This window comes from Ixodes scapularis, unplaced genomic scaffold, assembly GCF_016920785.2.
Source record: "Ixodes scapularis isolate PalLabHiFi unplaced genomic scaffold, ASM1692078v2 PGA_scaffold0__279_contigs__length_252992795, whole genome shotgun sequence".
NCBI classification, from domain to species: Eukaryota; Metazoa; Arthropoda; class Arachnida; order Ixodida; family Ixodidae; genus Ixodes; species Ixodes scapularis.
Window position 1 is genome coordinate 58,001,257 of NW_024609835.1, and position 27,960 is coordinate 58,029,216.

The 27,960-nt window shown below is 44.5% G+C and overlaps 1 protein-coding gene across 1 annotated transcript; it reads left to right on the forward strand.

Moving 5' to 3' along the window:
- Window positions 1-919: 919 nt before the first annotated feature.
- LOC8031319 (selenoprotein S) lies at window positions 920-27,413 on the forward strand. The gene is made up of 4 exons (XM_002405080.5): window positions 920-1,143; window positions 4,936-5,067; window positions 15,627-15,733; window positions 26,203-27,413. Exons 1-4 carry the CDS (start codon window positions 1,068-1,070, stop codon window positions 26,449-26,451), a joined length of 564 nt encoding a protein of 187 aa, XP_002405124.4. The 5' UTR covers window positions 920-1,067; the 3' UTR covers window positions 26,452-27,413.
- The last annotated feature ends 547 nt before the right edge of the window (window positions 27,414-27,960 follow it).

Below are 27,960 nucleotides of genomic sequence, written 5' to 3' on the forward strand. Positions count from 1 at the left end.
AAAAAGGAAATCACAGCAGTAACGCATGCACGCACACACACACTCATACACAATAACGCATCATTGTCCTTCCAAACATTTCGGTCATTTCTCCGTCTATCTTGAAAGGATTCACCAACATTTTTAATGAACCCAAATCTGTACCACGTGGTGCACACGGGACACGATTGTTTTTCATACACTTCCGTGCACTACGGCTCTAGTGCAAACGAAATTTGGTAGAAAATCCAGCCAGTTATAATCTGTGAAAAAACAGTGAGTGCGCAGGAAAGGAACGTCTCAATTTCTTCTTCGACCAAGTTTCTCAGCTTTTACCAGCGTCGGGTTTTCTACATCATGAGTTATAATCTGTTCTTCGCGTCCCCTATTTAGACATGGCAATGGTATACGGATCTCCGAGTTTGTGCATATTATAAAATTGCATTTATTGCACTGCTTTAGCCCTGTCGACTAATTCCACTTCTCTTTTATCATTTTGTATAAAAATAATGTGTAGTCGTTTTATGGCGACGTAGCAGTGTAGCACTAGTAAAGATGCAAAACAAATCACAATAATAATTAGCGGCTCGAATTGGTTCGAACCGTTACTCTTTCCCTGCAGGGCTGAACTGGAACTGAACCGATTGACGTGAGCCCGAACCCGAAACGAACCGATAAAAATTTCGGTTCGCCACTCTGTGAAAACGCGCACATCCCCAGGGCAGGGACGCAAACGACAGCCTTTCCTCTTGGTGTGGCGCCATCTGTGTGGAGTGCCACGAACCTACAAACATTTATTTCATTTAATTTTGGCCAGAGTTGGGTGTCTCATAATATGAATGGGTGGCTTATTTATACTACTTATTTTTGCTCCTTTTATTTGAGAGCTTTATTACTATTTTATTTTTTTTTTGTATAAAACTCTTTGCGTTTTTCTTGCTTGGTTGGTTTTATGTTTAGCGCAGTTTATAGAATGGCCGTAGGGAGTGCTGCGGGGCCGCGCCTTAGGTAATTCGGTTAATCGGGGCTGCCATTTTGTTCCGGTTTTGCTGGCTGCTGTATTGGCATGTTACGGTAAATTGCCAAATATGGACTCTGAAACATTTTCTGAGGAGAATCTGATGTCATCCGAAGCAGATCCAGACTTGGGTTTCATTGACACAGGTTCGGCTTGTTTCCTTGCTTCGTTACCGCCATAAAGCGAAGCTAGTGCGCGCTAAACTGTGATCGTCATCGTAGCGGAAACAATGAAGCATTTTCATATAATATGTATTTCTGTTATAGACAGCTCTTTCTGAATTTTGTCGCAACAGCATTTTGGAACTGGCAGTGTAGAAGTTGCAGAAAATGCATTGCTTCTGAAGTTGTTGCACAAATTAAAAAAAAAAAAAAGTAAAAGAAAAGATGAGTGCAGTGTAGCCTAAAAAGCCTAAAACGTAGTGTCTAGAGCAGTGGTCTCAAACCCATTTCAGTGCAGGGGCCAGATAGCCCACACCGGAAGGGTCGAGGGCCAGCGTAAGACAGGGATGAAATGAGGATCAAAAGATTTCAAAGGGAAGAAACCTCGTGCCTTATGGTTTTTCTAAACTCGCAGTTTTGCCAGTGACATCTTTAGGTTTGGTTTGTTTACCTAACAACGTTCCGCAAACGTGCCAGCATTTTCAAAAGAACGAGAGAGCAAGTACACTGTCGTTTCTGTTGCTCAATTCACTCAGAACGTTGCCAAGCTCAGCATGTCCAAAAAAAAAAAAAAAAAAAAAAGCAAAATTTTATTTGACAGTTTTGGCTTTCCTGGCGATTTTTATTACAACACTGTAGAGAAGCTTGTCTTTTATAGGTGATATATTTTTGAAGGTGAGATTCCCGAGCTTGTAGCTCTATCCTTAGCAGTTTCTCCTGCTGATCAAGAGTTAGTGCAGTCGAAATGCATTCTTCAACGAAGAGCTCGCGCTTTCAGCCTTCTAGCGGAATCGTTGGACATTACAAAAAGTTGAGAAGAAAAATAAAGCAAAACAAAGGGCAAATGAACACAGATAAGTGTATACTAAATGAATACGTTAAAGGAACAGAGCTACTTTTCGAGCGTAAATGTATGGCCGAGATGAAAGCACTAGGGTGCATGACATTTCTAGCGATTGAGACATGGGAACCGGGATTCGTCGGTTGCTTGCGGGCCGCGTCCTAGCGAGTCGCGGGCCGCATGCGGCCCGCAGGCCGCGTGTTTGAGACCTCTGGTCTAGAGTGACGGCACTCTTGTAGAGCGTTCAAGTGACGTCCGACGGTACTGCACCCACGCGTTCAAGTGCCGTCCGAAAGTCTCGTATAAAACAAGTTCTCAAGACAAATTTTACGAAGCTGTAGTGTAGCTTAGTGGTAAGATGTGTGCCTTATACACAAACTCAACTCTGTTACGTCACAGCGCGGTAATGGCGCGTCGTGCGCACTTCCGGTCTGGGGCTGTGGGCAGATGTCCCCGTTTGAGACGTGTGTTCTCGCGTTGTTTTGAAAGAAATCAAACAAAAACCGGCCTTCTCGTCAAAACGCCGCAACTGAGGCCGTACCAACAGTGTCGAGAAAGGTTTGAAGGTCAGTTTTCATGTGCTTGGTTCGTCCGAGAACAGGATATGTGCCGTGAAAAAGGAAAACCAGATGCTGTGGGACCACGATTGCTTGGGCGGGAAGCACTTTGGGTTGAATTGACCGATACTTGTGGTCATCAGATTTATTTGTTTTGTTCCAACATCAACACCGGAAAACCGTCAAATTGTACGAACCACCTGTGGAGTACGTTTAGTGCGTCTTCAAGTTCAAACGGCCGCCTGATTGTTCGAACTGTCGTCTGCTCTTTCACACGCTTCTGCCTGTCGTCTGCTCTTTTAGACGATACCGGCCCGTGAACCAAATGTTGGCCCGGTACTTGCGATAAGAAGTAAGTGCTCAAAAGACTTAAGTTTTAAGGTTGGTAAGCAGGCTCGATGTAAACAGTAGGTGCAAGGAGATATTGATCATCTTACCAGTGGCCATCACCAACTTGTTGTGCCTGATTCACGTGGTCCGTCCGATTCTGCTTGCGATTTTCAGAATTAACATCGACTACCTCGGCTACGGTTCACGCTTTTGCAGCCCGAGTGACGTTGCGACTGAAATTTGCGAGCGAAATCTCATCATGCAAATCAGGCTTTAGCGTCCATTCTGCGGTGTCCACGTGGAAGGAATCGCCGCATGTCACTTTATTCACGCGAAGTTTTGCGGTGTAACGAGCCTCAGTAATTTCGCTGAGGCCGCTGAAGTAGTCAGACATTGCCAGGAAGACATAGAATCAACAATTCGAAGGCGAAAAAGGGCAGGGGGACTCACACCCACGCTTACAACATCGCATCTCAAAAGGTTTGTTCATGGGCGAGTGGGAGCTTCTTGTCCACACTCCATCGCGCATGCGCGCTAGGAGCGCTCCGGTTTGTTTGTAAACATGCGTTGGTGTATAAGCAAGCGATCCCGGGTTCGATTCTCCAATGGGGGCTTACTTTTTTTTTTCTCAGTTTGTTTTGTCGACGTGTTTGGCGATATTTACATTTCTTTTTTACGATTAACACTGGAGAAAAGTGAATGTTGTCGACGAAACTTCGCTGAAAAAACGCTATGGGACTTCGTTTCCGAACGTGCATGGGGGACAACGGGGCTTGGTTTGCCAGCTGGACGCCGCAAAGCGGCGTGTACGACGGGGCCGAATGAGTCAATAGTTTTGTAATTAACAGCCGCATACGGTCGCCGCGAAGCAGTGTGAACGCAGGCGGAGGTGTGTTAACGAGCTCCCCAGTGATACATGCGCCGTCTGACTTTTTTTCGGACGGCACTTGTAGGCGCGAAAGGAGTGCCGTCGGACAGCACTGTAGACACAGCCTTTATAAAAATCATCAATTTCTTTTATTACTTATTTGAGTATTAAGCAAAACCACTTCCATTTTCTTGTGGGTCCGAGCAAAATCGTGGCAGATCTCGCGGGAGCGCTTTATGAGTGCCAGCGACGATGACTGCATTATTACGTTAAATGGAAATGAAAATTACAAATACAAAGCTTAAGCAGCGAATGCCGCTTGCACACAAGTAAATATCTTAATGCCGCACCCACATCTCTTCTGAGCGAGTGGCTTCCTGTGCTGGGATCCTTTTGCTATGCCGATTCATTTTACAATTTGCGGGGTATTTTAAAATAACAGTCCAATGAGGTCATAGTTCTTTCGTTCCACTCAAGTTTGATGACGTTTAAGGTGACTCAAAATTTTACCAAGCTATCTTTGTTAACAGTCGCTGCTGCCACACGGCTGAAACAAAGTTTAGTCGATTGAACTATTTGCGGACGATTGACATGTACAACAACAATAATAATGATGATCATGTTAGCCTGTCACAGTCGTTCGCCCGGTCACCCCTCCTTTCCTGGATAAGTAGGAATATTCCCCTTAAAGATATTTAGGTTGCACTGTTCAAAGACATTTGCTTGGAATGGAGATCGTCCTGATAAGGATAATATAATTAATGGGAAGAACACAAGGACGGACAAGACAGTTCCCCAGTTGGAATATCGTCCTGTCCATACTTGTGTTTTGTGTTCTTCCCATTATTTATATAGTTCGAAGACAGTTTTCATTTCTTTGAAGACCTCAAAGTGTGTCAAGTAGAAGGGTTGAAGCTGTACTTTTGGCTGCCATGTGTCTATAGTAACTGTCATTTTTACCTGGATCTGTTGATCTATAAAATAGTTCATAAAAAAAATACTAGCTAGTGTGCAGTTCAGAGTGCCACAAGGAAGAGCACATACAACAAAAACTGTTGCACATAATATGGAATGAAAAACGGGTTGTAAAAAACGGGCGCCGACCTGATAGGTCACAAGTTATGATCGTCAATGCACTTTTTCCCGGTTGCATGTTGCTCACTCCCTTCCGTTGTTTTCAGGCGTAAATTTCCTGTCATCAAATGGCTGGTTCATATCACTTGGGATCCTTATTCTCTACGTGATCTACACTAAGTATGGTTCGCATTTTGAACGGCTGAGACAGCAACAACCACAGCAACGGCAATATCATGGTGAGCCAGTGCTTACTCTTTTTTTTGAAGGTGCCGGCCAGGTGACCGTCCTTCTTTCTGCTTTCTGTCTGATTTGTCTGCACTTGTTTTCTCAGCATTGCCAAATACTGCAGTAGCTGGTATCAAGTGTGTGTAACCCTCAAATTCATAGATGTCACGTGACTTGAGCTTGACTTGCCGCTGTCTTTGAAAGACTTCAGCGCGCTTCCAGGATCCCGGTGACGTGCTTGCTGCACCAAGCTGCACCAAAGTGTTTGCCCTGCTACATCCCGCTACATTTCACCAAAATGTGATGAATTTGTGCCAACATTGCACCAGAAGATTATTTGGCATTATTAATACTAAAAACAGAATAACTCAGACCCTGCTATGTGGCCGGATCATTACGGTACGCTTGTCCAAATTTTCTAAACTTTGATTATCGTTTTAAATAATGCACTACTCAATTTTATTTCTGTATCAGACACTCACAGTTCTCGGAGGTCGCACAATATTTCTCATGTTCGTGGTCTGTTCTGGTAGGTTAGGTAGCTTCATTAAGTGTGCTTCTCACCGCACACTGGTGCACTGCAGTGAAGCAGAAACTATGGAGTAGGCATATCGATTTTGCATATCTGGCTTCACCACAGCGCAGCTGCCTGCTAAGGGGAAAGCAATCAATCAATACCTAATTTTCACATCAAAAGTTAATGTAGGCTACAGGGGCAAAAAGTAAAAAAGATTTGACTTCACATCTAGAGCTGGACGTTGGTTGCACGCTCAAATGTTAAACAAATAGGTATCAAAAAAAAAAATTTTTTTCTAAAATTGGAAAGTTTAGATGTAGCAGCTCTCCTTACAGTAAAAAATTCTGAATAAGGCTGGAGCTAGTATATATGATAAACTGCAATATACTGACCTTTTTCTTTCTTTTTTTTTTTTCAAACGAGATTTATTTAGGATATTGGTTAGTGATGGACCGAATCTGCCGAACTTCAAATTCGGCAAAGTTCGGCAAATGCCGAACTTTTGAAAGAAAGTTCGGCGAAAATTCGGCAAATGTTTGCGCACGTGCGAGAAAGCGACGGAGCCATGGATTGCAAATGGACGCCGTGCAGTCGTGCGGTTACCATCGTGCAGTGTAGTACAACCTGCGGTTACGGCGCGTTGTGGGCTAGGCAACACGGTAACTGTGCATTTGGGAACGAGTGTGGTTCTTTTCAATATTTTCTGCCTCGAGAATAGAAGATGGACCAGTAATTTACGCAGTCCACTGCGCAAGTGACAAATGATGCAGTGCATTCTGAAACATTGAAACATTGGCCGACAATTACTTTAAAGCACTCCTCGCAATTACAAAAACTCTGTTTTTGGCTCAGGAGTAGTGTGTTCCAAAACAAAATAATATTGATTTCTTCAATTAGTGTTATTTCGTGATTTTCATGTATCTGCATAAAACTAAGCACAGAACTACAATGCTCGACGTTGCGCATTTGACATTCCTAACTCTTCCTGTCTTCCGAAATGTTTGTGTGTGTCCTAACACCAGAAACTGGCATTTTAAAGTTTAAAAATGAGGCGTTGCAAATATGGGACGCACACTTTCATGCAAAGCTGACGTCAGGTGACAAAAATAAAAAAAATATGCATGTTTACAATATTATTACTATCTCTTCTGGTAAAGGCTGAGCAACCATTCGTTGCATTCGTTTTCGCACACGAAACGACGACTTCCAGAGAAAGCAAGAACGCAGCAATATTGCCTTCATTTTAACAATGTACACACACATGCAGGCTTGCGCTGATGATGCCTTAAAACCTAAACTCACGTAGCGTGATTCGCCACGCTCGCTTCTACCCAAACTCGTCACGCCACTTCTGCAAGAAGTCACTAAATTGCCAGTAAACACACAAAAACGACACCGATACAATTATATTGTAGAATATCGCCTTATTTAGTAATAACTATGTCAATAGGCATTACATGTTGCATATATGTTAAGAAAAAAAAAGAAACATAACACCCTTTTTTGACAGAAAAAACGAAATATCAACATTAAGTTTGGTAACAATGTGTTTTTGTTGAATCTTTGCCAAATCTTTAGAAGAGTTTGGTAAAAGTTCGGCTTTGCCGAATCACGAGATTCGGCACCGAACTTTCGATTCGGCAAAAGTTCGGCCCATCACTAATATTGGTGCTATAGCATATATTTTTATGTCAACTCTATTGTTTAGTTATCACCTATAAATGGGTTACATCCGAGTGATAGCACAGTGAACAGAGTAAGTTTAAACTAAATTAGCTAGAATGAAAACCTTAAGGGAGCGATGCAACGACTTTCATACTTTGCGCAAATTTCGCTTAGAACAGATCCCAGTCGTCAATTACTTGTTTAACACCCATTGGTTTTCACCACAAGCAATTGAAGTCACAGAAAAAATTAAAGAAAGACGAGCAGCAATTACCCCTTCAACTTGCAGCCAGATCAAATGGCCATGTGATCTGGAGCCGAATATATGCCGCCAATGTTGGCCATAGCCATGCGCTCGGGTTTGCAAAGTACAGTACACGCACTGAGTTCCAGACATGGTTAAGGTTCGGCTATTGTTGTCATCGAAGCGATTGGGCACAAGCCGCTACCCGAATGCTTCTCGAGCTGTTGATTATCGCGAGCCCAAATCGAGTGGTCACGCAATGCTCGGGTCCAATCCATGAGCCGCATTCAAATGGCATCACTGGGGGATACTGCAACCCCCAGCGACATCATCAACTTTTGCGAATGAAAGATTGAAAGAAAATGCTCGCTTTTGTCCTTGAAATTACACCGCAACAAAGGAGTTTTTTGGCCAGTGGCATTGCGTGCGAGTATCCTTTAGTCTCACTAGTGCCAGTAAGCTCGTGTAAAATGAAAAACGTTCCAGTTGAATATCGTTGCACCGCCCTTTTAATGAGGTAACCCTAATGAGTTTGACTGGACTCTTTCTAAGACTTGCTTATTGTTCCTATACTGATTTTTGTTTTCATGAAATGCTACATTATGAAATGTCAGTGAAGTTGATAACCAAGTGACAAAAGCTTTGTTTTTATGTGAATTAATAATTGCAGTTTTATTATAACCTTTAGGACTTCAGTGAAACATAAGTTGGAGTGCTCAGAATTATTCTGTGCTAACAATTTTTTCCATGGAACATAACACGGTTTACCTTTGGCTCATACCCAAAAACCATTCACAGCAGTTCATATATCTGTCCTTCATCACTCAGCATGTTGTTGTTGTGCCTCATGCTTCTACACTCAACCAAGTGGCTAGTGATTCTTGTGTTTGAGGCGTTTTAGGCACTCCAAACCTGCCGTGCAATCGATGCTAACAAGAGGTTGCACAAAAAGTGGGAAGACAAAGTAAGCAATGTATTTTGATGGACAGACCAACACATGAATGTTAACATAAACTATTTGCAGTGGTAGGAATTCAGTTGGAGTGTGTGCAGGGAAGCCGAAACGGTTCAGTATTGGGGAGAAAAAAAACACTTAATCATCTTCCTTTGGCATCCAGGATCACGTATATCAAGATTAGTTTTTAATTTTGTGCACGAAGGCTGCCGGAAATCATTTTCAGAGTACCGGACCCGTGACGTCATATCCAGAGTGTTCGGAATCTGCGCTCCCACGCATCTTCAGCGCCTGTCAAAGCTGTGCACGGGCACCCTTGCTTTTTTCAAAAATGTCAGAAAAAGGTGTCATGACTGGTGTCAGTGCGGGGAAATATACCTGCAACTTTGCAATTCCACGCGCTGTCCATACGAGCGGCATGCATTTGACGGCCGATCAGTCGTTACATATGACGTAACGACTGATAGGAGGTTTTTCGTGTTTTCTCGCGTTCAGTTACATTTTCGGGGAAAATGAATGTCATATTCAGATTCACGGTATAAAAATACTCTAAAATTCACCTCTAACTGCTTTTTTTTTTAAAAGAACCTCATCAGCTTCCTTTTAAGCTCCAAAAGTTCCTTTTGCTGCTCCAAAACGGACCTTTAGCTACTCCAAAAGGTGCTCCAAAATCAGTCAGGTCAATCACATCAATGAAATTCTTTTTGATTTGAAGCTCTCCCTTGCAAAGGACCACAACTTTACCATGTTTACGATGGGCTTTGAGGACAGTTTGAAGCTGATAAGATTAAACAAAACAATCATAACCCTTTTCAGCTGCCATATACTTTAGAGAGTTTTGGAATAGTGTACCCGAGTTGAGTGCATGTTGGCGCTAAAACTTAGGCTAAAATTAGCACAGTTTATGTGAGAGAGTTTTAGAATAGCATTCTTCGTCCGCAACCAAAAACCCTAGCATCTTGTGCTTGTGAAGCGTTAACAAGATAGAGTCGCACCTTTTACTACACATACAAAATGCTGTAACTTGAGAAGAAAAATAAAGCTTTTGCCTCCTGAGTAACATTTGAGATATATTTTTTCAATATGAGAATGTGATGTGCGGTCGAGCCGTCATGTCCGCTTTCTTCTCCTCGACAAGAGTGGTCTCATACTGACCTTTGCCAAGAAGTTTCTGCCCATCGCAAGCAGCAAGCTGCCGGCGATCGTTGCCCACCTTATCGTGCCTTCAAAACAGTTTGTGGCATTCACCTCCTCTAGGAGTGTAATGTCGTCTTCTATTGAAAACCGTAATTGCAAGGACTCCACTGACGTTGCAAGCACGGCAGTGCAGTCCTGAGAGCCACTTCTTCATATTTGGCTGACCTTGGCTTTAGCCCTTTCACAACTTGCATCTTGCGAGAGCATCACAAAGGCTTTGGGTGCCCATGCTATTCCCGAAAAATAGTGTATGCACTCAAAACCCAAAACGTGGTTTTGGGTTTGGTGCATGTGCAGTAGCAACGAGGGTGTTTTTTTTTGGTACTCAAAACTTTTGGGTATGATATTTTAAACCGTGAGCTCTGTGCAGCATTGCAGAAGACGCCAGCTCGGAGCTAACTGAACTGAGGATGGCTTCTCAAAACGCACATGCCCGTTTTTATGCAACATTATGAAAACTGTGCGCACTCCGGGCTGACGAGTGATTTGGTTGTGACCATTTTCATCCCAGTCTGATAATTTGTCTAGAGTTGTGCCCTTGTGTCTCTTTGCTTCTTACAGCACCTCGCATGACTTGACATACCCAACAAATGATCCCAAACATTTGAAGTCGGATCATTCAAATCAGCTTTTAAGATATATTTAGAACCATATTAACTCAAGCGACTTGCATGCTTGAGCAGAAAGCATTTTTAATATTAGAAAAGGTTGCAGGTCACTGTGATAGATTATGTCAACAGCCCGTGATTCTTGCCGTGGGCATCTGGTGTTGCGTGGTGTATTTCCAGAAGAGTGAATTGTTTAGTAATCTTCACGGGGTAGCATCAGGATGGGGCATCTCATCCGTGGTGACAGTCTTTTCTGACACATTCTCAAATACACTGACATTGATGCCAAATAACAATGCTGTCTCTATAAATGCTGGAAATCCTCCAAAGTCTTTACAGATGCTTTGTGGTACTGAAGAGGATTTAAGACGTCCGTCAGTTCACCTGTTAGGTTCCTCGACCTACTCAATTGCATAGTCATCCCATGCCGGAAAGTAGTCAGAACGGAGATCTGAGGCCTGTAGCATCTCCTTGCACCAATCATTTTTTAGATTGATGCTCAAGGGACTTTTTTCCAGTAAGGTTCTGCCCATGTGTACACCCTCTCCCCTGGCCTTGCTTCTCACTGTTGCCATTTTCAGAGGGCACCATCCTGCACAGCAAACATATTTAATACCAATCTTTGTGTGTATTTTGATAATACTTTTATTTTATATAATATTTCTGATAATACTTTTATCAGCAATGGTAGTATGGGGCAGTGTTGCAGAATGGGCACCCCCCCATTCCATTCCAATTCCATTCCGGGGAATCAGAATTTCGATAGTTCAATTCTTTTCAACTCCTAGGAATGGGGACACTGGGCCTATTCCCACTCCTGGAATGGCTGAATCGTTCCATTCCATTCCTCTAATTCCTAAACGTAAAAAAAAGTCACTTGACAGCTACATAGGGTTGCAACTTGCAGGGTTTGGCAGAAATGCTCAAAAATGTATTTGGAAATACAAATACTGGGACAGATGAAAATAGTAGCTAAAATACTGATACTCAAATATATCCGTAAAAATGCATCGCGATACGAATCGGACATACATTTTAAAGAGAGGCAAAAAGTGTTTGGGAATACAATCGCTGGAATACATTTTAAGGAGGGAAAAAATGTGAATACTGATAATGCAATATATTTTTCCAATTTCTTTGAGACGCCAACTGAGATGAGGCTTTAATTATAAAGTGGAAGTTTCTATCCCAAAATTACTATACCGTAGGCTTGAAACTTCGCCTTGAAGGCAGTGGTTTTGGACAGAAAGGTGTCATCAATGGGTTCAAAAAAACGTTCCATCAAGGACTGACCGCGGTCCCTTCCCTCGCATCCTGTCTTTCTGACGAGTGATGCGAAAAGACTTCGACCTCTAAATACATGCTATTATAACAACACCACTCCCCTGTCCAATAAGGGCTGTCAACACTGATCACATGACGTCACGGTGGAATCAACTATATTCCTGTATTTGTAGGTGTTGCCTTGAACATGAAACTTTACCCATGAAACTTTACCCATGTACCACGCTGGTGTATGAAAGGACAATACATACTTTCGTTGTAGGTGACCTCGTGGAAGATCATGCAGGCAGTGTCACTTGGAATTTTTGAGAATAGTGTACCACCTTTAGCAATCCTGGAGCACATGTCTTATCTTCTATTATGGTTGAAAAATCAATACGGTGGCATCCCTTTTTGTGACGGTCCTTCCTGCCGACCCTTCGCCTCCAACGCATGAATGGTAGTCCTCAAGTTTCGCCTAGCATCATCCAAACAGAGACCTCGTAGATTGCGACCTGAGATGGCCGGCACAGGTGCGAGCTCTCCGAGAAACAGCGTGCTCGAGACGAGTCGCAGGTGTACGAAGTCTGGGTCGGCACAGCGGAGGCCAAGTCTTGCCTCCTTCTTGGTTATCGGATCACCAGAGCAGCGAGTCACGTTTCCGTCGACTGATGACGTACCGTTGAGCAGTGCAATATTACAGGTGCAGACACATTCGGATATGTGTTAAATTTCACTGCGTCAGTCATCCTACTATTTTAAGCCAACCACCGCCAGACTCGAGTTGCAACGGACTGTGACTCAGCTACTCGGCCACAGGCCAAGCAACACTTCCTTTGATTTCCTGTTTCTTTAGGCTCTAACTAACTAGCAGTGGGCATTGGATGCCAGTGAACAATGACTCATGAAATCCCTACCTAGGGATATCCGATAGATGCTTCGACTCAACTCCTGCCAGGCTGCCTGTTTCGAGTCCCGACTACGCAACATTTCCCAGAAGAAAAAATAATATGAAAATTTGGAAAGAACCTTGCTCAGCATAGTAACAATGCACAAACATTTCCTTGACCCTAATTCCCTCAGAAACAAAAAAAAAAAAAAAAATGAAAGCCGCTTACAACTCCCTGTAACGCCGAATTAGAGCGCAGCTCTTGAGGAGGAGGAGGGAAGGGAACTGGGGGGGGGGTTAAACTAACCAGGGGGGGGGGTCACGTTACCTTGGGGGTCACGTGACCCCCAATGCCGATGATGTCATCACTGACGTCACTGATGACGTCATCAGTGACGATGACGATGCGGGTACCGATGACGTCATTAGTGACGTCACTGATGACTTCACCAGTGATGATGACGATGACGATGCGAATGTAGGTGACGTCATCAGTGACGTCGCTGATGACGTCATCAGTGATGATGACGATGACGATGCGGATGCCGGTGACGACATCAGTGACGTCACTGATGACGTCATCAGTGATGATGACGATGACAATGCGGATTCCGGTGACGTCATCAGTGATGATGACGATGACGATGTGGATGCCGGTGACGTCATCAGTGATGATGACGATGACGATGTGGATGCCGGTGACGTCATCAGTGATGATGACGATGACGATGTGGATGCCGGTGACGTCATCAGTGATGATGACGATGACGATGCGGATGCCGGTGACGTCATCAGTGATGATGACGATGACGATGTGGATGCCGGTGACGTCATCAGTGATGATGAAGATGACGATGTGGATGCCAGTGACGTCATCAGTGATGATGACGATGACGATGCGGATGCCGGTGACGTCATCAGTTATGACGATGACGATGTGGATGCCGGTGACGTCATCAGTGATGATGACGATGACGATGTGGATGCCGGTGACGTCATCAGTGATGATGACGATGACGATGTGGATGCCGGTGACGTCATCAGTGACGATGACGTCATCGGGGGTCACGCGACATCGGCGGGGGTCACGTGACCTCGAGGAGGGGGCCACGTGACTTCGGGGGGTCACGTGACCCCCCACGAGGTCACGTGACCTTGGTGGGGGGCTCGCGCGGTGCATTATGGGACATTTCCCATGATGCACCGCGCGGTTACGCCGACGCCGACGGCGACGGCGACGCCGACGCCGACGGCGACGCCGACGCCGACGGCGACGCCGCTCAAGCCGGAAACGGGCCCCTAAGAGCTGCGCTCTAAAAAGCAAAAAGAAGGTGTTTGGATTTGTATTTTGCTTTTTGGGGGGGGGCGGGAGAGGGGGGTATTTCTCAAGAAATGTACCGAAAAACATTTCATTCTGATTGTATCACGATAAAAAGAAACGTTACACATGTATTCGATACATGAATAGAGATACTAGTGAAAAAGTGTATTGCGATACAGAAGTACAGATACGAAATGTATTGCTGAAATGCGATACAGCCGAACCCTGTCGTGTTGCGGCATAGGCCGCTGAAAGCTGACATTATCAAACGCATAGACAAGTGCTAAAAAGTGCTAAATGCTTAAAAAAAAGCACTGATTTTACTAAGCTCACGGTGCTGGATTGCCTGGGGTGACTCGTGGTGTCCGCAGTGGTCCATCGCAAGGTGAAACAAAGTATGCAGAGGCTAAAGTCAAAGGAAATGAGCGGGAATCCAATAGCTTGCTTGTAACTCTAACCCACTTGAATGTAAAACATATAACACAGAAAACAAGCATCAGAACGAAGGCAAAACTAAAAAGAAATTACACGTAAAAAAAAAAAAAGACAGGCGTCGGAGCAAAGCACAAGAGGAGGAGAGAGAAGTGAATCTCGCTTTGTTTTAATGCCGAAGCACTCAGATTTCGCACTCCGGAAGACTGCGCGCGAATGAACGTGGAAGGCAGCAGGGTTGGCCATTTGCTAAACAACGCTCCTCAAACTTTTTCAGTGGCGCGCGAGTCAAATAAATTATCGGAGCTCTGCGAGTTGCCCCCCGCACCCAGATCTCAGTCTTGGCGCGTGCGTGCTTTCTCCACGCCGACGCAAAAATAAAATAAAAAAAGACAGAGCAAAAAGGTTGTTGAGGAGCCATGCATGGCGGTTTCTTTCTTTGCCGCACCCTTCGTTTCTTTTGCTTGGTGCTTGGCTTCTTGTTTCGCTCTCGTGTAACGCCAGTGAAGCCCGTCGACAGCGCGTCCGAAAGGCGCCACCGCCCCCCCTCCCCCCCCCCCCTTTTCCTTCTGCTGTTTGCTTTGACGCTTGTTTTTTGTATTCATTTTATTTCTGAACAACTGACTCACTAACTCCCCCCCCCCCCCCCCCCCGAAAAGAAAATAATAAAAAAAGATTTAAAAAATGTAAAGACCCGGGCCCCATACCATTCCCATTCCATTCCGGGCAAAAGGCATATAATTCCATTCCCATTCTATTCCCCTCAAGGTTACCGCCATTCCATTCCCATTCCTTTCCGGGTTTGCGAAAATGTGGAATCATTCAGGAATCATTCCAACTCCGGGGTGACAACTCCGCAACACTGGTATGGGGCATAAAAAGCGATGAAAACAGATACAACGGCGCAATGGCAATGTAGTCTGACAGGCGGAGGCATTTTGGGATGCCCTTCACTTGTAGGTCACAGACAACTCCCCAGATGGCACTTGTTACTCGAGAAATGTCCATTGAGAAGTCAAATTGACTGGCAGAGCCAAAAACTTGTTTCGTCCTAAATATGGCGGGTGAATTTAATATGATGAGATTAGTTCAATCCACAGACTCAAAACTGCAAAAAGAAAACATGCAATCAATCAGCAACCGCAGAACACTTCATTGGTGGTCATTTTCTTAACATTGCCCCAAAAGGCCTGTCTGTCATTTTAGCAGTGTTACAGAGTGCTTGAGTATGTGGCGGTTTAACAGCTACCACACGAAAAAGTGTGGTAGGGGCGTGCATAGTACCTAGGTCGGAAGTAAGACCTCACTCTTCCATCTTGGCTCTTTCTTCTTTTTTCTTTCTTTATTGGTTTGTGTGTGTTTTTATATATATGTGTTAGCAGGGCTGTTGAAGGCATGTAGTTTATTTTCCATGCCCCATTCCATCAGAGTTGTGTTCATTGCTGTACTGTTAAATTCACAATTTGTTTCCCTCTGCAGACCCTTCAGTTGTGGTCCAGCGGCAGGTAGAAATGGACGCAGCGCGGCGCCGAATGCAAGCACAGCAGGATGCCCTTGCAGAGCAGCATAAAGCGAAGCAAAAGGAGGTAACTAGTTGACAAAGCATTGAAGTCATACTAAGCTCGTTCAGATCTGCTGTCAGAGTTCCATGACGGGATCTCACATTTGGGGACTACAAAAGCAGTCTAGTTTCCTTTAATGTGCAGGGATTCCAGGGCTGATCTAAGAAGTGAAAATGAAAAAAGAAGGCAGAACAGGAAGTAGATAGGACAGGAGAACAAAAGCATGGAACTTGGAATACAAAAAAAAACATTAAAGGAAGAGATCTCTTGGTGGATCCTTATGGAATGCGTGGACATGACCTTTGGGAAACGCTATTGCTGACCCCTTCACTTCTCTTTTTTGGTTTTCTCTTTTGCTTCCTCTATTTTTTGCAGCCTCTTTTTGGCTTCGTTCTGGGACCAGTGTGAATGTTTCCCTAGGGGGACGCGTATGGCGTTTTCCGATGCTCACGCTAACGCATTCCCTAAAGATCCACCAATGAATCTTCCTTTCATTTTTTGCCGCCTACTTGAACCAGTGCTAGTACTTGGTTCCCACTCCATTTTGTAGCACAAACCAAGGCATACGCACTCTGCACACCTGCAAGTTCAGACTCGCCCCAGCATCTGCGCATGCATTGGCTTCTGCACCACAATGTGGCCTCCCTCTCTCCTTTGTCCTTCATTACTAGCCTCTCTATGTGGCGCGCTTCCCTTTCTACCGTTTTGTTCACAGGCGGATACCGTCAGCTTTTCCCTGTCGTGTGGGCACTAATGCTAACGCACTAATAAAAATGAAACTACAACTTCTGAGACAATTTCAGAAACGGTGCTCTAATGTTAGAACAGGCTCAAGAAGTTGAATCAGTAATCATGTGAAAATGCGAACAAATGTTGTAGCAGTGTCCCCAGCATGGTGGAAGAAGAGAGAAGTATCTAAACAAGGCAGCGAAAATTTCCTCGGGCTTCACACATCTCCCAGCATGAGCAGTCGCGTGCCGTATGGCCTTGTAAGCGTGTGTACAAATAAGAACGGCTCCTGGATTGGCTCTCGTTGACCTCTCACTGGCTGCGCCATCTCACGACGTTTGTCAGAAATGTGAGCAATCCTTTGCCACACTTGCTTCGTGGCTAGGCGACGCCATTCAGGTGCATCCTTTTCCACCTTGGTCACGAGGAAGTAAATTTTTTATCTAAAATGTTTTGGGGAAAGAATTAGATTTAAAAGATGATTGTTCCTGTCTGGTGGCACTTGGTACCCAGAGTGCGTCAAGATGGTCTTTCGCACAACGTAATGTGCAATTTCCATGCCTCAAAATCCGAGAAATATGGCTTACGAAAAACTGTTGTTCTGGAAAGCAGTCAGCAGGGTGTCTAATTACTAAGATTAGTGCCGCTCTTTAATGCTGCACTGCTTGTCTCGGATCATTAAAAAGAAAATGGAAAGAATCTTGAATTTGTTTTACAGTCGGTGACAGGCTGAGAATTCTATGAAAGCTCTGCCTTCAGGCATATTGCGACCGCTTCCAGTCCCTCCGCTGTCGAGAAAATAGCATGTCATCTGTACTGTGACACGGTGATGGTGACATCGGTTTCAGTTGTGCGTAGGTAGCGAAGCTCTTTGCTGATTAAGTAAGATGACATTGTCACGAGTCAACAAGAGTTGTCTTTGCAGAATATAGAAAAGAAAGCCGGAAGAATTTTGATTTTCTGTTGTTGAAGGTGGTGGCGGGGCACGTTTGTAACTTTCCCTCAGCGTGCCTTCACTTGTGAAAGTGGTAAGATGAGGCAGTACCGCTTACCTGACTTAAGGAGACAGACACCCCCAAAAATTTTGTTAAATATTTTGCCAGGCGGTCTATTATGGTGTCAGAAGACTATATTGCTACAGAGTCACATATTTCTCTATTAAAGTAAAGCAAATGCAACTGCTCGAAATTGAAACTGGACTTAGGAGGAAGAAGTATAGGAGAGGAAAAAGTTACCAAAAATCATGTGGCTGTGCTATTTTGTTTTCAGTCAATGTATTTGCAGCTTTTTAAAAGTCACAAAAAATTAGTACTGTATTCATTTTGTATCTTTTTAGTATTGAGTGTGTGCCTTCGATGACCCACAACCTTGACTATCTTCGGTGGTTTGTTTAAACCATAGAAAACGGCACGTGACCATGAAGAAGAGAGTGAGCGCGACACAAACCAGCCATTTCTCAATCAGCGGTTTTCGGGTGGAAAGAAAACGAATTTCGAGGCGCAAATTGCGTTCTGGGTAATTGGGCTGTCATATGTCATGCACAAATAAAAACATTGGCAGGCATAAATGCCTTGTCAGTGTCCCTTTAACCCCGCAACTGGTCACAACGATGAGACTTGACTGGGGAACCGGGTACTTTCGCAGTTCAATAGGTACTGCTTCAAAGTTGTGATTTCAGTAGGCATCGTTTGTTTATCAAAGCCAGCAGAGAAGCAGACAGACTGGTGGGGGAGCACAGCAGAGGCATCACTTGAGCATCTCGTGCTTCATACTTCGTCGAAAGTGGTGAACTGAGCATTTTCACGTCGCCTAACAGAAACTGCCACCAAGAAACGCTCGTACCACTACAATCCTCCTGTGACGACATAACTTGAGTCGCGGGCGAGCAGCAAACTATTGTAGAGAAGCCATCGACACGTGTGGATGGTATATCAGGAATGGCACATAGGGGTCGTTGCGAGCTTTGGAACAATCCGCATCATTTTATCTTCTAATCTAAGTCTCGTGCTAGCATAACCCTTCACAACCTCCCTTTCTTTACTGAAAGATCTGCAAGACCGAGCACATAAACTTAGAGAATTTGATCAAAGCTCTTCTCATATCAGAAGTGGCGCAAGGGTTGTCTTAGCTGCACCGAGATACGAACAGGAATGCTGGCCCGTCATAGTTGCCGCAACGTCATATGAGGTTTGGGGGCTGAGAACTTTGTAGTTACTGCTGCACTCACTCCTCTACACTTTGCTGTGTTGTCGCAGACAAAGTTGGTACTTTTGCAGTTTTGGTGAAATCTTTGTTGCCCTGTGACTTGTCATGAACATCAAAGCTTTCAGGGTTGCAAGTATGGCGATGACCAGAGGGCTGACTCAGTCCGACAGTTCTTTCCTCTTGGCTACGATTCTGAAATAGGGAGTTCAATTTATGCAGTTCACCAAATATTGTGGCCACTCAAAGAACTTCTTAAATAAAAAAAAGGAGTGGCCAGCATTTGCCATCTTTTTTTCAGCGTGGAGATGTTTTCTGCATACGACACAATGACGGCTGGACTACACAAGTTCAGGTTGAAAACTTGGTTGTATCAGGATCTTACAAAATCGCCACTTAAGATGGACGTAGCTTCCAGAGAAATAGGAAGCATCTTCGCACAGTCTTTAAAGGCTTCGATGCTCGTGACAAGTCACAGGGTCACGAAGACTTATTGCCGAAATACCAACTTTACCTGTGGCAACACGACAGAGTGTAGTGCAGGGAACACAGCAGAAGCGCCGTGCAAAATTACCGTATATACGTGTGTAATGGCCGCGGGTATTTTATGATTTCAGGAAAAGAACTAGGGGTGCAACCATTACACGGAGAAAAACAAAAAGAATTTTTGGAAATCCTTTTTGTTTTTGTTAAAAGTTTCACTACTTGCCTTCATTAAGGGGAGACGCGGGTCTTAAAATGGTCAAAAAACTCGAAATTTCACGTTTTTCAAAATTCACATATTTGGATTAATTGTAGTCTAAGGTACCTGCCTGCAAAGTTTCAATGTCGAAATCAATGTCTAAACATGAAAAAAATGATATTTACGATGTCCCCGCAGAGCCCTAACACAGCGAGTTCAATGAAAACAAGTGGAACTTCGCGCCCCGCGCGTTTCGCGATCGCTCGTCGGATCGCGGCCATCTTGGTCTTGTTGGAAAGCCGCTTATTTTCCCCACGTCGTCATGCCATTCGTTATCGCGACAACATCGGGGAACGTCCGCATTCCGCGGGTTTCGAAAGCCCCAATTGCGATCTCTCATTGGCCTGCTAGCAAGGTGCCTGTACGTCAGAGCACGCGCGGCGCCTAGCGCCCCTGCTATTGGCCTAAACGCGCCCCTCCGCTCTTTTTCTCCTTTCCTCCTTTCCGTTCCCGCGCTGGCAAGAGGTGCGTCGTCTGCTCCTGGGTCGTCTCCGCCCGTCTCCTTAGGCCTGTCTGCTTTGTTTCCTCCGTGGTCGAGCGCACGTTTTAGTTCCCGTTTGCGCGCTTGCGTTGAATATTGGTTCGTTTTCCTACGAAGTCGCGCGTGTTTTGTTTTGTTTCGCTTCGAGTTCTCGAGATGCCGGACGACGCTCGGTTGAAATCGAGCACGCGGCAAGCGTTCGGAAGGAAGAGGAAGCGACCGTGGAACAAGAAGCCGAAGCTGTCTGCTGGAAGTGCGCCACCGCGATCGGCACCGCCGGATGCCTTGGATCTTCCGGAAACATCAGCCGGAGACATCGCGACTCCATGCAGCAGCGGCAGTTTGTCGAGCTTTGCGAGCGCGGTTCGTGTCGACACCGCATACTACTCCACGGCCGAGCAGGCGCAACGAGTCGCACGATCGGACGAATGCAAGCGTGCGCTATCGGAAAAGTCGGCGACCCGGCGCAAATTCGACCTTCTCGGTGTCACCACAGGAGGCCAGACGCGCGACGCTGGGACACAGTTCATTGTAGTGGACATGAAAGCTCTCAGAGCATGGAGAAGGACAATCCGCGTAAGGCCAACACTGCCCACCAGAGCAGCAGCAATGCAAAGCAGAGGTTCTCCAGGCAACACCAAACTGGAACAGCTGGGGACTACAGTCCTGGACAGCTGTGAGGGGCTCCCCTTTCAAGTGCTACACGAACAAAGGCCCTTTTCAAGGCCAAACAAAATCTGCTTTCGGAACGTGCAACCCTTGGTGCTTCCTCCCGTTGTCCCTTATAGAGTCTACTCATTCTTTTATAACGTTATTTTACATTGCAGACATTATTTCTCAGTTTTATATTATTTCTAAAGGTTCTTGTGAACGGATTGCAGAATTTTTCATCTCAATTTGTTCAGATAGAACTATGCTTCATATTGCTGAACATTATTGCATGGGATATCTTACTCAATTTTATGCAATGAGTGTCAAAACTTGAACTGCAATTTTCTCAGCTTCACATTTTTTGTCTACATGCCTAGCCTTACGGTTGTTTTCATGAGATTATTCTTCGAGGATTTCTATAAACTTTATACCGTTGAATTCAGAAAGAAGTGAACTGCAGGGTGATGCTATTTTTGTATGACAGTATGGGCCCGAAATTTTATTATTAGTGATAATGTGACCTCGTTAATCTTTGTAAATAGTGTACTTGACCTAATTAGACTAGTTTTATACAATGATCTATCTTTACAAAAATATAAATAGCATCATCTTGCATGACAGGTCTTTAGCTACAAATCCATATCACTTATGCAAAAAAATTTGTATTAGAAAGTTCCTTAATGAGTCGTAAGAAATGACCTAATTAGGCTTCATTATTTTCTTCGTAACTCAAGAAGTAATTGAGATATTGCAGAACTAATTGTATATTTGAAAAGAGGAAGCCAAAACACATATACACACTAATTTTCATTATAATCCATTAATAAACAAAAAAGTCGATTTTAGAACCAGTGTCTTGCCTTAAGTAGAAGTACTCACACGTCTTGGTAGAACAAGAAAACATTTATCGGTATTGCATAGACAAGCGTGCAAAGTCCTTTTCCATTGTCCGTAGTAGAGCACTCATCTTCGGAACTTGTCTCGGCGTCTCTGTCCCAGATGAGGTCACCTTCCGTGCCATCCAGCTTGTTGGAAATTCCAGATACTTTGAAGCTTTTTTCTACATTATTGAAGGAAACCACACCCTACGCTTTAGGGATCCAGTCACACGCCTCTACAAGGGACGCCCTGTTCAGCCAACCAGTCGGTGTTCGCTGGTGGACATTCGTTGCCATCTACTCGGTGTACGCACGGCAAAATCTGCATTTAAAGGGCCTGTTCACTGAAACATCCAGTGGCTCAAGCATGCCGGTCATACCTCCAGGTATGATGGCCAAATCTGTTTCAGACGCATGAAGGCGTTCTCGCACACCTTCAGTTAGGTGACCCCGAAAGCCATCCAAGACGAGCAGCGATTGCGTGTCGAGGTTCACATGTGGTCGCTTTTCTCAAATGCAAATCAACCAGTCTTTCACCAGTTTATCCGTCATCCATCCTTTCTCTTGTGCTCGAACAAATGTGCCATTAGGGAACAACTCTGCAGGTACACATTGTCATTTAAAAACGACGTTAGGTGGAAGTTTTCGTCCATCCGCTGTGATACAAAGCATGACCTTATATCGTTGTCTCTCGGCACCCGTTGTGAGGACACGGACGGTTTTGGTACCTTTCGCCTCTATTGTCGCATTTTCTGGTGCGTCAAACCAAACCGGCGTTGGGTCCGCGTTGCCTATCTTCGACGGTATTTAGCCGTGGCCTTTCCACATCTTGGTAACAAAGCTCTGGAATGCGAACAGCTTTTCTGAGTGCGAGCAGCTTTCCTTCATACTTTTCTGGTAGACGTTGACACATTGTTGTCTGATGGCGGATGGACAGGTTCTTTCCCTTCATAAAACGCCGAATCCACCCATTGCTGGCTTTGAACAAAGTCGCCGGTGTCTTCTTGCTCCGTGCAATATCGAGCACTTTCGTGCGCAGCATCTCCGTCGAAACCGTGTAGTCATTGCTCTGGGTGCTCGTTACAAATAAAAGGAGCGAAGCTTCCATTTCGGGAAACAGGCTCTGCTTGCCTCGGAAAGTGCACTGTGTTGTCTTGGTCTTCCTTAGTTCATCTTCTTGGGAGCACCACCGGTGTAAACATTTGTCGTCGACACCGAACTTTCGCCCGGCCGCTCTTTTGCTGTTGTCTTGAATAAAGGCAACAAGCTTAAAGTCGGCCGTGTATATTGCATACTTGCCCATCCAGAAGCCTGAAGTGGATGACAGTGGGAAAATGGGGGGTACTTGGGGGGCAAACATAAAGAGATGCACTGTGTCTGGTTTGTGATTGTTTGAGGTAAAGTGAAAGGCGCAAACCGATGGGATAGAGTGCCTCAGTGTTGTTGGCTGCTGCAGCCGAGCGAGCACCATCTACGGTAGTACATAAACAAAAAAAAACATTCTTGAGTTTTTGCATTTCGAACTAAATGGGCGCTTCCAGCCCTTTTAAAATCATAGGTACAGCCTATACACGGGTAATTTTTAAATATATTTTTTCGGCTTTTTTTGTGTTTAAAGTTAAGGGTGCGGCTATTACACGAGTGCGGCCATTACACGCTTATATACGGCAGTCTGCCGTGAAACCTCACGTGATGCTGTGACAGCAACAGCACGCCAGCATTCCTGCTCGCACCTCGGTGCAGCTTAGACAACCATCGTGCCATCTGGGACATGACAGGAACTTTAAGCAGATTTCTTGGATCTTTGTGCTCGGTTTCGTGGGTTTGTAAAAAAAAAACGGGGAGGTGCATCAAATTATGCTAGTGCGAGATTCATGTAGTAGAGGCAGATGGTTTTATGGATCATTCCACTCTTTGCCGTGACTGCTATGTGTTGTTCCTAATACAGATGGCAGTCTCAGCGGTTGCTAGGCCTCTCTGCTTGACCAAATGGGCATTGACCACTTTAACGGCGACACAACCATTGGATTCTCACGTCATCACACAGAAACTAGCACAGACAAAAGCGAATATTGGATTGACTTTACCGTGTAAACCCAGCTAGGTAAGAGCAGAAAAATTACTGTAAGGACCTGGCATCTCTCAGCGTATGTGGGCGTGGCCAATTGCACACGCTGCCATATTGAAAAAAGATAGCTCATCACGCTGTGACGTTCGTGGCACCAATAAAATGAGTGGAATCGATTGGCTGGCGGGATGATAAGAATCTTTTTTTAAGGGGCATTTGCCACTGAATTCTTAGCCCGTCACTGACTATAGATGCTTTTGAAGAGATTGCAGGTTAAAGACGCATATTCACGCCCAAAACAAACCAGGGTTCCATACGCAAATATTGTGAGCTTTGGGGGTTCAACATTTTAAGACAGAATTCTAGAAATCTAAAGCCTCATTAGCTCCTAAATTGGCTTCACAAATATTATGAACATAAAAGGTATCATCCGACTTATGATACATCCAGCTTCTTGCATGGTGAAGCCTGCCTAATATTTATTTGGCTAATTCAGTGAAACAGGTGAGTAGGCACAATAGTGAGAGAAACCGAAGAACAATATTTTATGTCGAACATTTACCAATCATCACATCATCCCTCTATTTTGGTAATCTGTCCGGGATCGAAGCGTCATCACACTGGTTTGTGATTGTGCAATATAAAACGCAGCTCCGGGCAGAGAAGCGACCTTGCTGAAGCGGATTAATCAAAATCCGGGTTTGGTAGGTCAGAAGCATTTTAAATAACAGCTTAGTGTGCAGAAGTGTCATTCTGAAGAATGCCTGTGGCACTCAAACATTCATGCAGTATGTACAGTTCTACTGGAAGTGCAGAGACCTTGTATGTTGGCAGCACTTCCTCTGCAGTAGCAAACACTAAGAGATGGAAAATATTGATCACTCAGGATATAATATTTTGCTCGTGTATTGAGTTGTCAAGAAGTCAAACACATGTGAATAAGAGTACAAAGGCACCTTTACACCAACTCAATTTAACCCCTTAAGTGCCCCTTTTCTTTTTTCGAAAAGTAACCTAAAAGTGCCATATTTTTCTTATTTAGAAGTTTTATTCCTCTAGTAATACAGACAAAATTTCAAAAGTTTATTGCACAAAAATCAGCAGCAGCAAAAAAAAAAAAAAATTGCCAACTAAAGCAAGTGCTGCCATCTATGATCAGCGCCGCAAACTACTTGGACGGGCCTGGCTCGTCCGTGGAATTGCGAAAAAAACCACTGGACGAGCTGAGCTTGTCCATGGCATTTTTAGCCAAAAACAGCTGACGTCCATGGCACTTAAAGGGTTGACTCAATTTTAGAGGACTGGACATTGCTACATTGCTTTGAAGGCAACATGAAACAGAGGCAGAGAGGAACAAGATTATCCTTGTCTCTGATGTGCAGTTATCTCGTCAGGACATCGCATGATCCATCATGTGGTGTGTCATAGTCTGAAGCAACTACTTCTGAGGCTTGGAGCCCTGTGTGTCCAGCCACAGCTTTCCCTATATAGCATAAGCCTGCAAGACCACTGCCAGAATCGGTCACCAAAACTGAGAGAGATAAAGAGCCAGCACCGCCAAACCACAAAATGGAGGCGGCCCTTTTGTTTAGTGTTGTCCAGTTGTTTACAATCCTTCTGAAAAAAATTTTAGATAAAGGAAGGGAGCTTGGGTAGTCTTTTTACCTATGATTTACCCTCCTTTCCCGGTTGCTATCCACTGCCCCTAGCTGTTCCTGCTGTGCTGCTATTAACTGTCAACCTTAAAAGAAAATTAAAAATACAGGGTAAAAAAGGAATGGGGGTTTGACAACAACAACTGGCACTCTGTTGGCACTACCTCTGCTATCGTTTCTCAACATTGCCTTCCTCGCTTCAGGCCATCAAGCAGTTTGTTGTTCTGGCATCGAACTAGCAGGCTTCCCTCGTATAGAGGGGGCTATGGTTCAATCATGACATGCTTGGCTAAGCGCATCATCCGTCTTCAAGAGATTTCCTTCTTTTTTCCATAAGGGGTGCCGGAAAAATGGGCCGTTTTATTTATTTCATGCTGCGGACTATTACAGTGGTTTAACCCGGAAGGACAGAAGGAAAACAGTAGCAATGTCTGTACACTATGCTAAACAAATAACCTATTTGGGTGATGGAATTCAAGAAAGAAGAATAAAAACAATGTTAACCGTAAAAAGAGCCTAGCAGATTCTTATTGAGAAAGCATGACACATATTCATGGCTTGCATGTGACATCATCCGGTGGTCATTCTGGGTCACTCCTACTGCCTAAGCTCGTTATAACAGACCTTGATTTTGATCAAGATTTTGGTCTGTTGTAAAAGGAGTACCGTTGTATGCAGATATGAAGTTTTGTGAATGGTACATAGAGGAAAACCAATTGAACTTCACAAATTGGTATGTTATATCCAAATGCCTGTTTCAACCAGGTCTGTTGTAATGAGCTTACGCTGTAGTTGCTTTTGTAGAGAAAAACAAATTGAGAGGTGCAAAATCTGAGCTGCGGAAAGTTCATGCTCAGCAGCAAGGCCATCACAATGGCGACTGATGGGACGTCGGTGCAAGCCACGTATAACAATGCAAGCATGTATCCAGTCAAATGCGCTGTCATCAATTGAGAACAAAAAAAATTGGCGTGTTTATTTATATGCCTATTCCTGTTCCATGCTTTAGGGATATGAAATGTTTATTTCAAGCTCTAGATAGCCAAAGCAGAAAGCGAATTCCTCCATGGTTTCTTTTATTATGCAGCTGGAAGAGCAGAAGCGGCAAGAGAAGATCAGCAACTGGGAGCAGCTGCAGCAAGGCCTCGGGTCCAAGCTGGGCACCTCTCGCCAGGAAGAGCCCGTGCCCACGAGCAACTTGACCAGGAGGCCCAAGGGAAGCCAGAGCAGCAGCAGCAGCGAGAGACTCAGGGGTGGGGACTATAACCCTCTGATGGGCTCCTCGGGCGGTTCCTCGTACAGGCCAGAGAGGAGGGGCACCAGCCAGGGCGGATGAGGCTAGAGCACGAGGTTTGCTTTTCCCAACGGCGGCCTCGGCACTAGGAGTCTCACACTCGGGGATGATCCTTCACCCAACTTTGCATTCGGTCACCGAGGAAAAAAAAAGACATCCGTTTATGCATTACTTCAATCGATGGCAGTATTGTAAAAGCTATCAGCCATTGTAGCGACTAGAACAGAATGCTGCGGCGGCAGGTTTGCTCGCCAGCCCTCTTGAGCGGATCGGAAATTCACGGCGCTTGGCGGTCTAAAAACAAAGCCGTGGGATTAGATAAAAAAGAAAACATGCGATGAAAATCAGTAATAGATGCACATACTTGTGCATTGACTTGTTTGCTGAACAAGTAGTACAAGTGGAGCACCCTGGGAAACTTAACTCATTCACTTGCACCTGTATGCTTCCAAAACAATGTTCTCTCTGGAACAAGAAAAGTAATTCTGCTACATAGTTAAATTTTATGGCAGGGCGTTACTACAATCACGGTAGCACATGGGATTTTGTGATGTTTCGTTTTGCCAAAGTACTACCGTATATCGAAGTATCATGCTAAGAGGAGGTAGTATGTGTTGCAGTTCTTTCTGTTTGCAGTTTGCATTGTACTAAAGTTTTTTCTTCGGGGTAAAGAAGTTCCCTCGTGTTGAGAGATCCTTGGCTGCGGCTGCTAAAAGCAAACCTCAAAGAAAACAAAGCTGGAATAACTTGCTGTTAAAGTTTGGCGACTGCAGGCTTTCATGCTTTGCAATTGTTGAAACAGTGTGCACCCGCTGCTGGTGCTGGGGTCGCGAGGTATTGACAGCGACATGAAATTGGAGCTGGAACTGGATTCTTTCCAATGGCTCTGGTGGAGAACGGTTATTCCAGTTTCGTATTGTGTACAGCATTGTAGATCGGAGGGTGCAAAAGTGCAATCCGAATAAATCTTTATGCCACATTTATTGTGATGGCTTCGATACATATTTTCTTGCACAATCAATTGAAAACCTTTCTAGGTGTTAGTACAGTAGACTCTCATGAACTCAAACTTCAATAGCTACGAGTTTTGTGTGCATTATCAGAAATTCACCTAAATATGATGCAACATAAAATTATGATTTGCCATATGAATGGCTACAGATACAAAGCAGATATTTTATGTTTCCTCTACATAAGCCTACAGATTATAAGTAAATATGGCACACATGAAACATTTGTGAAATGTATAACATACCGTAAAATCCCGCAAGGGCACCCACCCAAATGAAGAGATAAATGGTGAAAAACATGGGTGGGCTTTTTTTGGGGATGTCACTGCAAAACTTTATCAAAAATTAGTGATAAGCGCCGGGGCACCGGCTACAAACCACGTGACACGGTAACTGACATCGCGGACGCAGCAGATTCAAGTTTCATGGTGCAATAAAGACGCGGGAACCCGCTACAATCTTGCCTGTCACGGAAACTGATATCGCGCGCGCAGATCGCGGAAAAAAAGAAACAAAAAAAACGGGAATACGCTACAAACTT

Coding starts and splice junctions, on each gene's coding strand:
- LOC8031319 (XM_002405080.5), top strand. CDS start 1,068: ATGGACTCTGAAACATTTTCTGAGGAGAATCTGATGTCATCCGAAGCA. Junction 1,144..4,935: donor CTTGGGTTTCATTGACACAG/GTTCGGCTTGTT, acceptor CGTTGTTTTCAG/GCGTAAATTTCCTGTCATCA. Junction 5,068..15,626: donor ACAGCAACGGCAATATCATG/GTGAGCCAGTGC, acceptor TTCCCTCTGCAG/ACCCTTCAGTTGTGGTCCAG.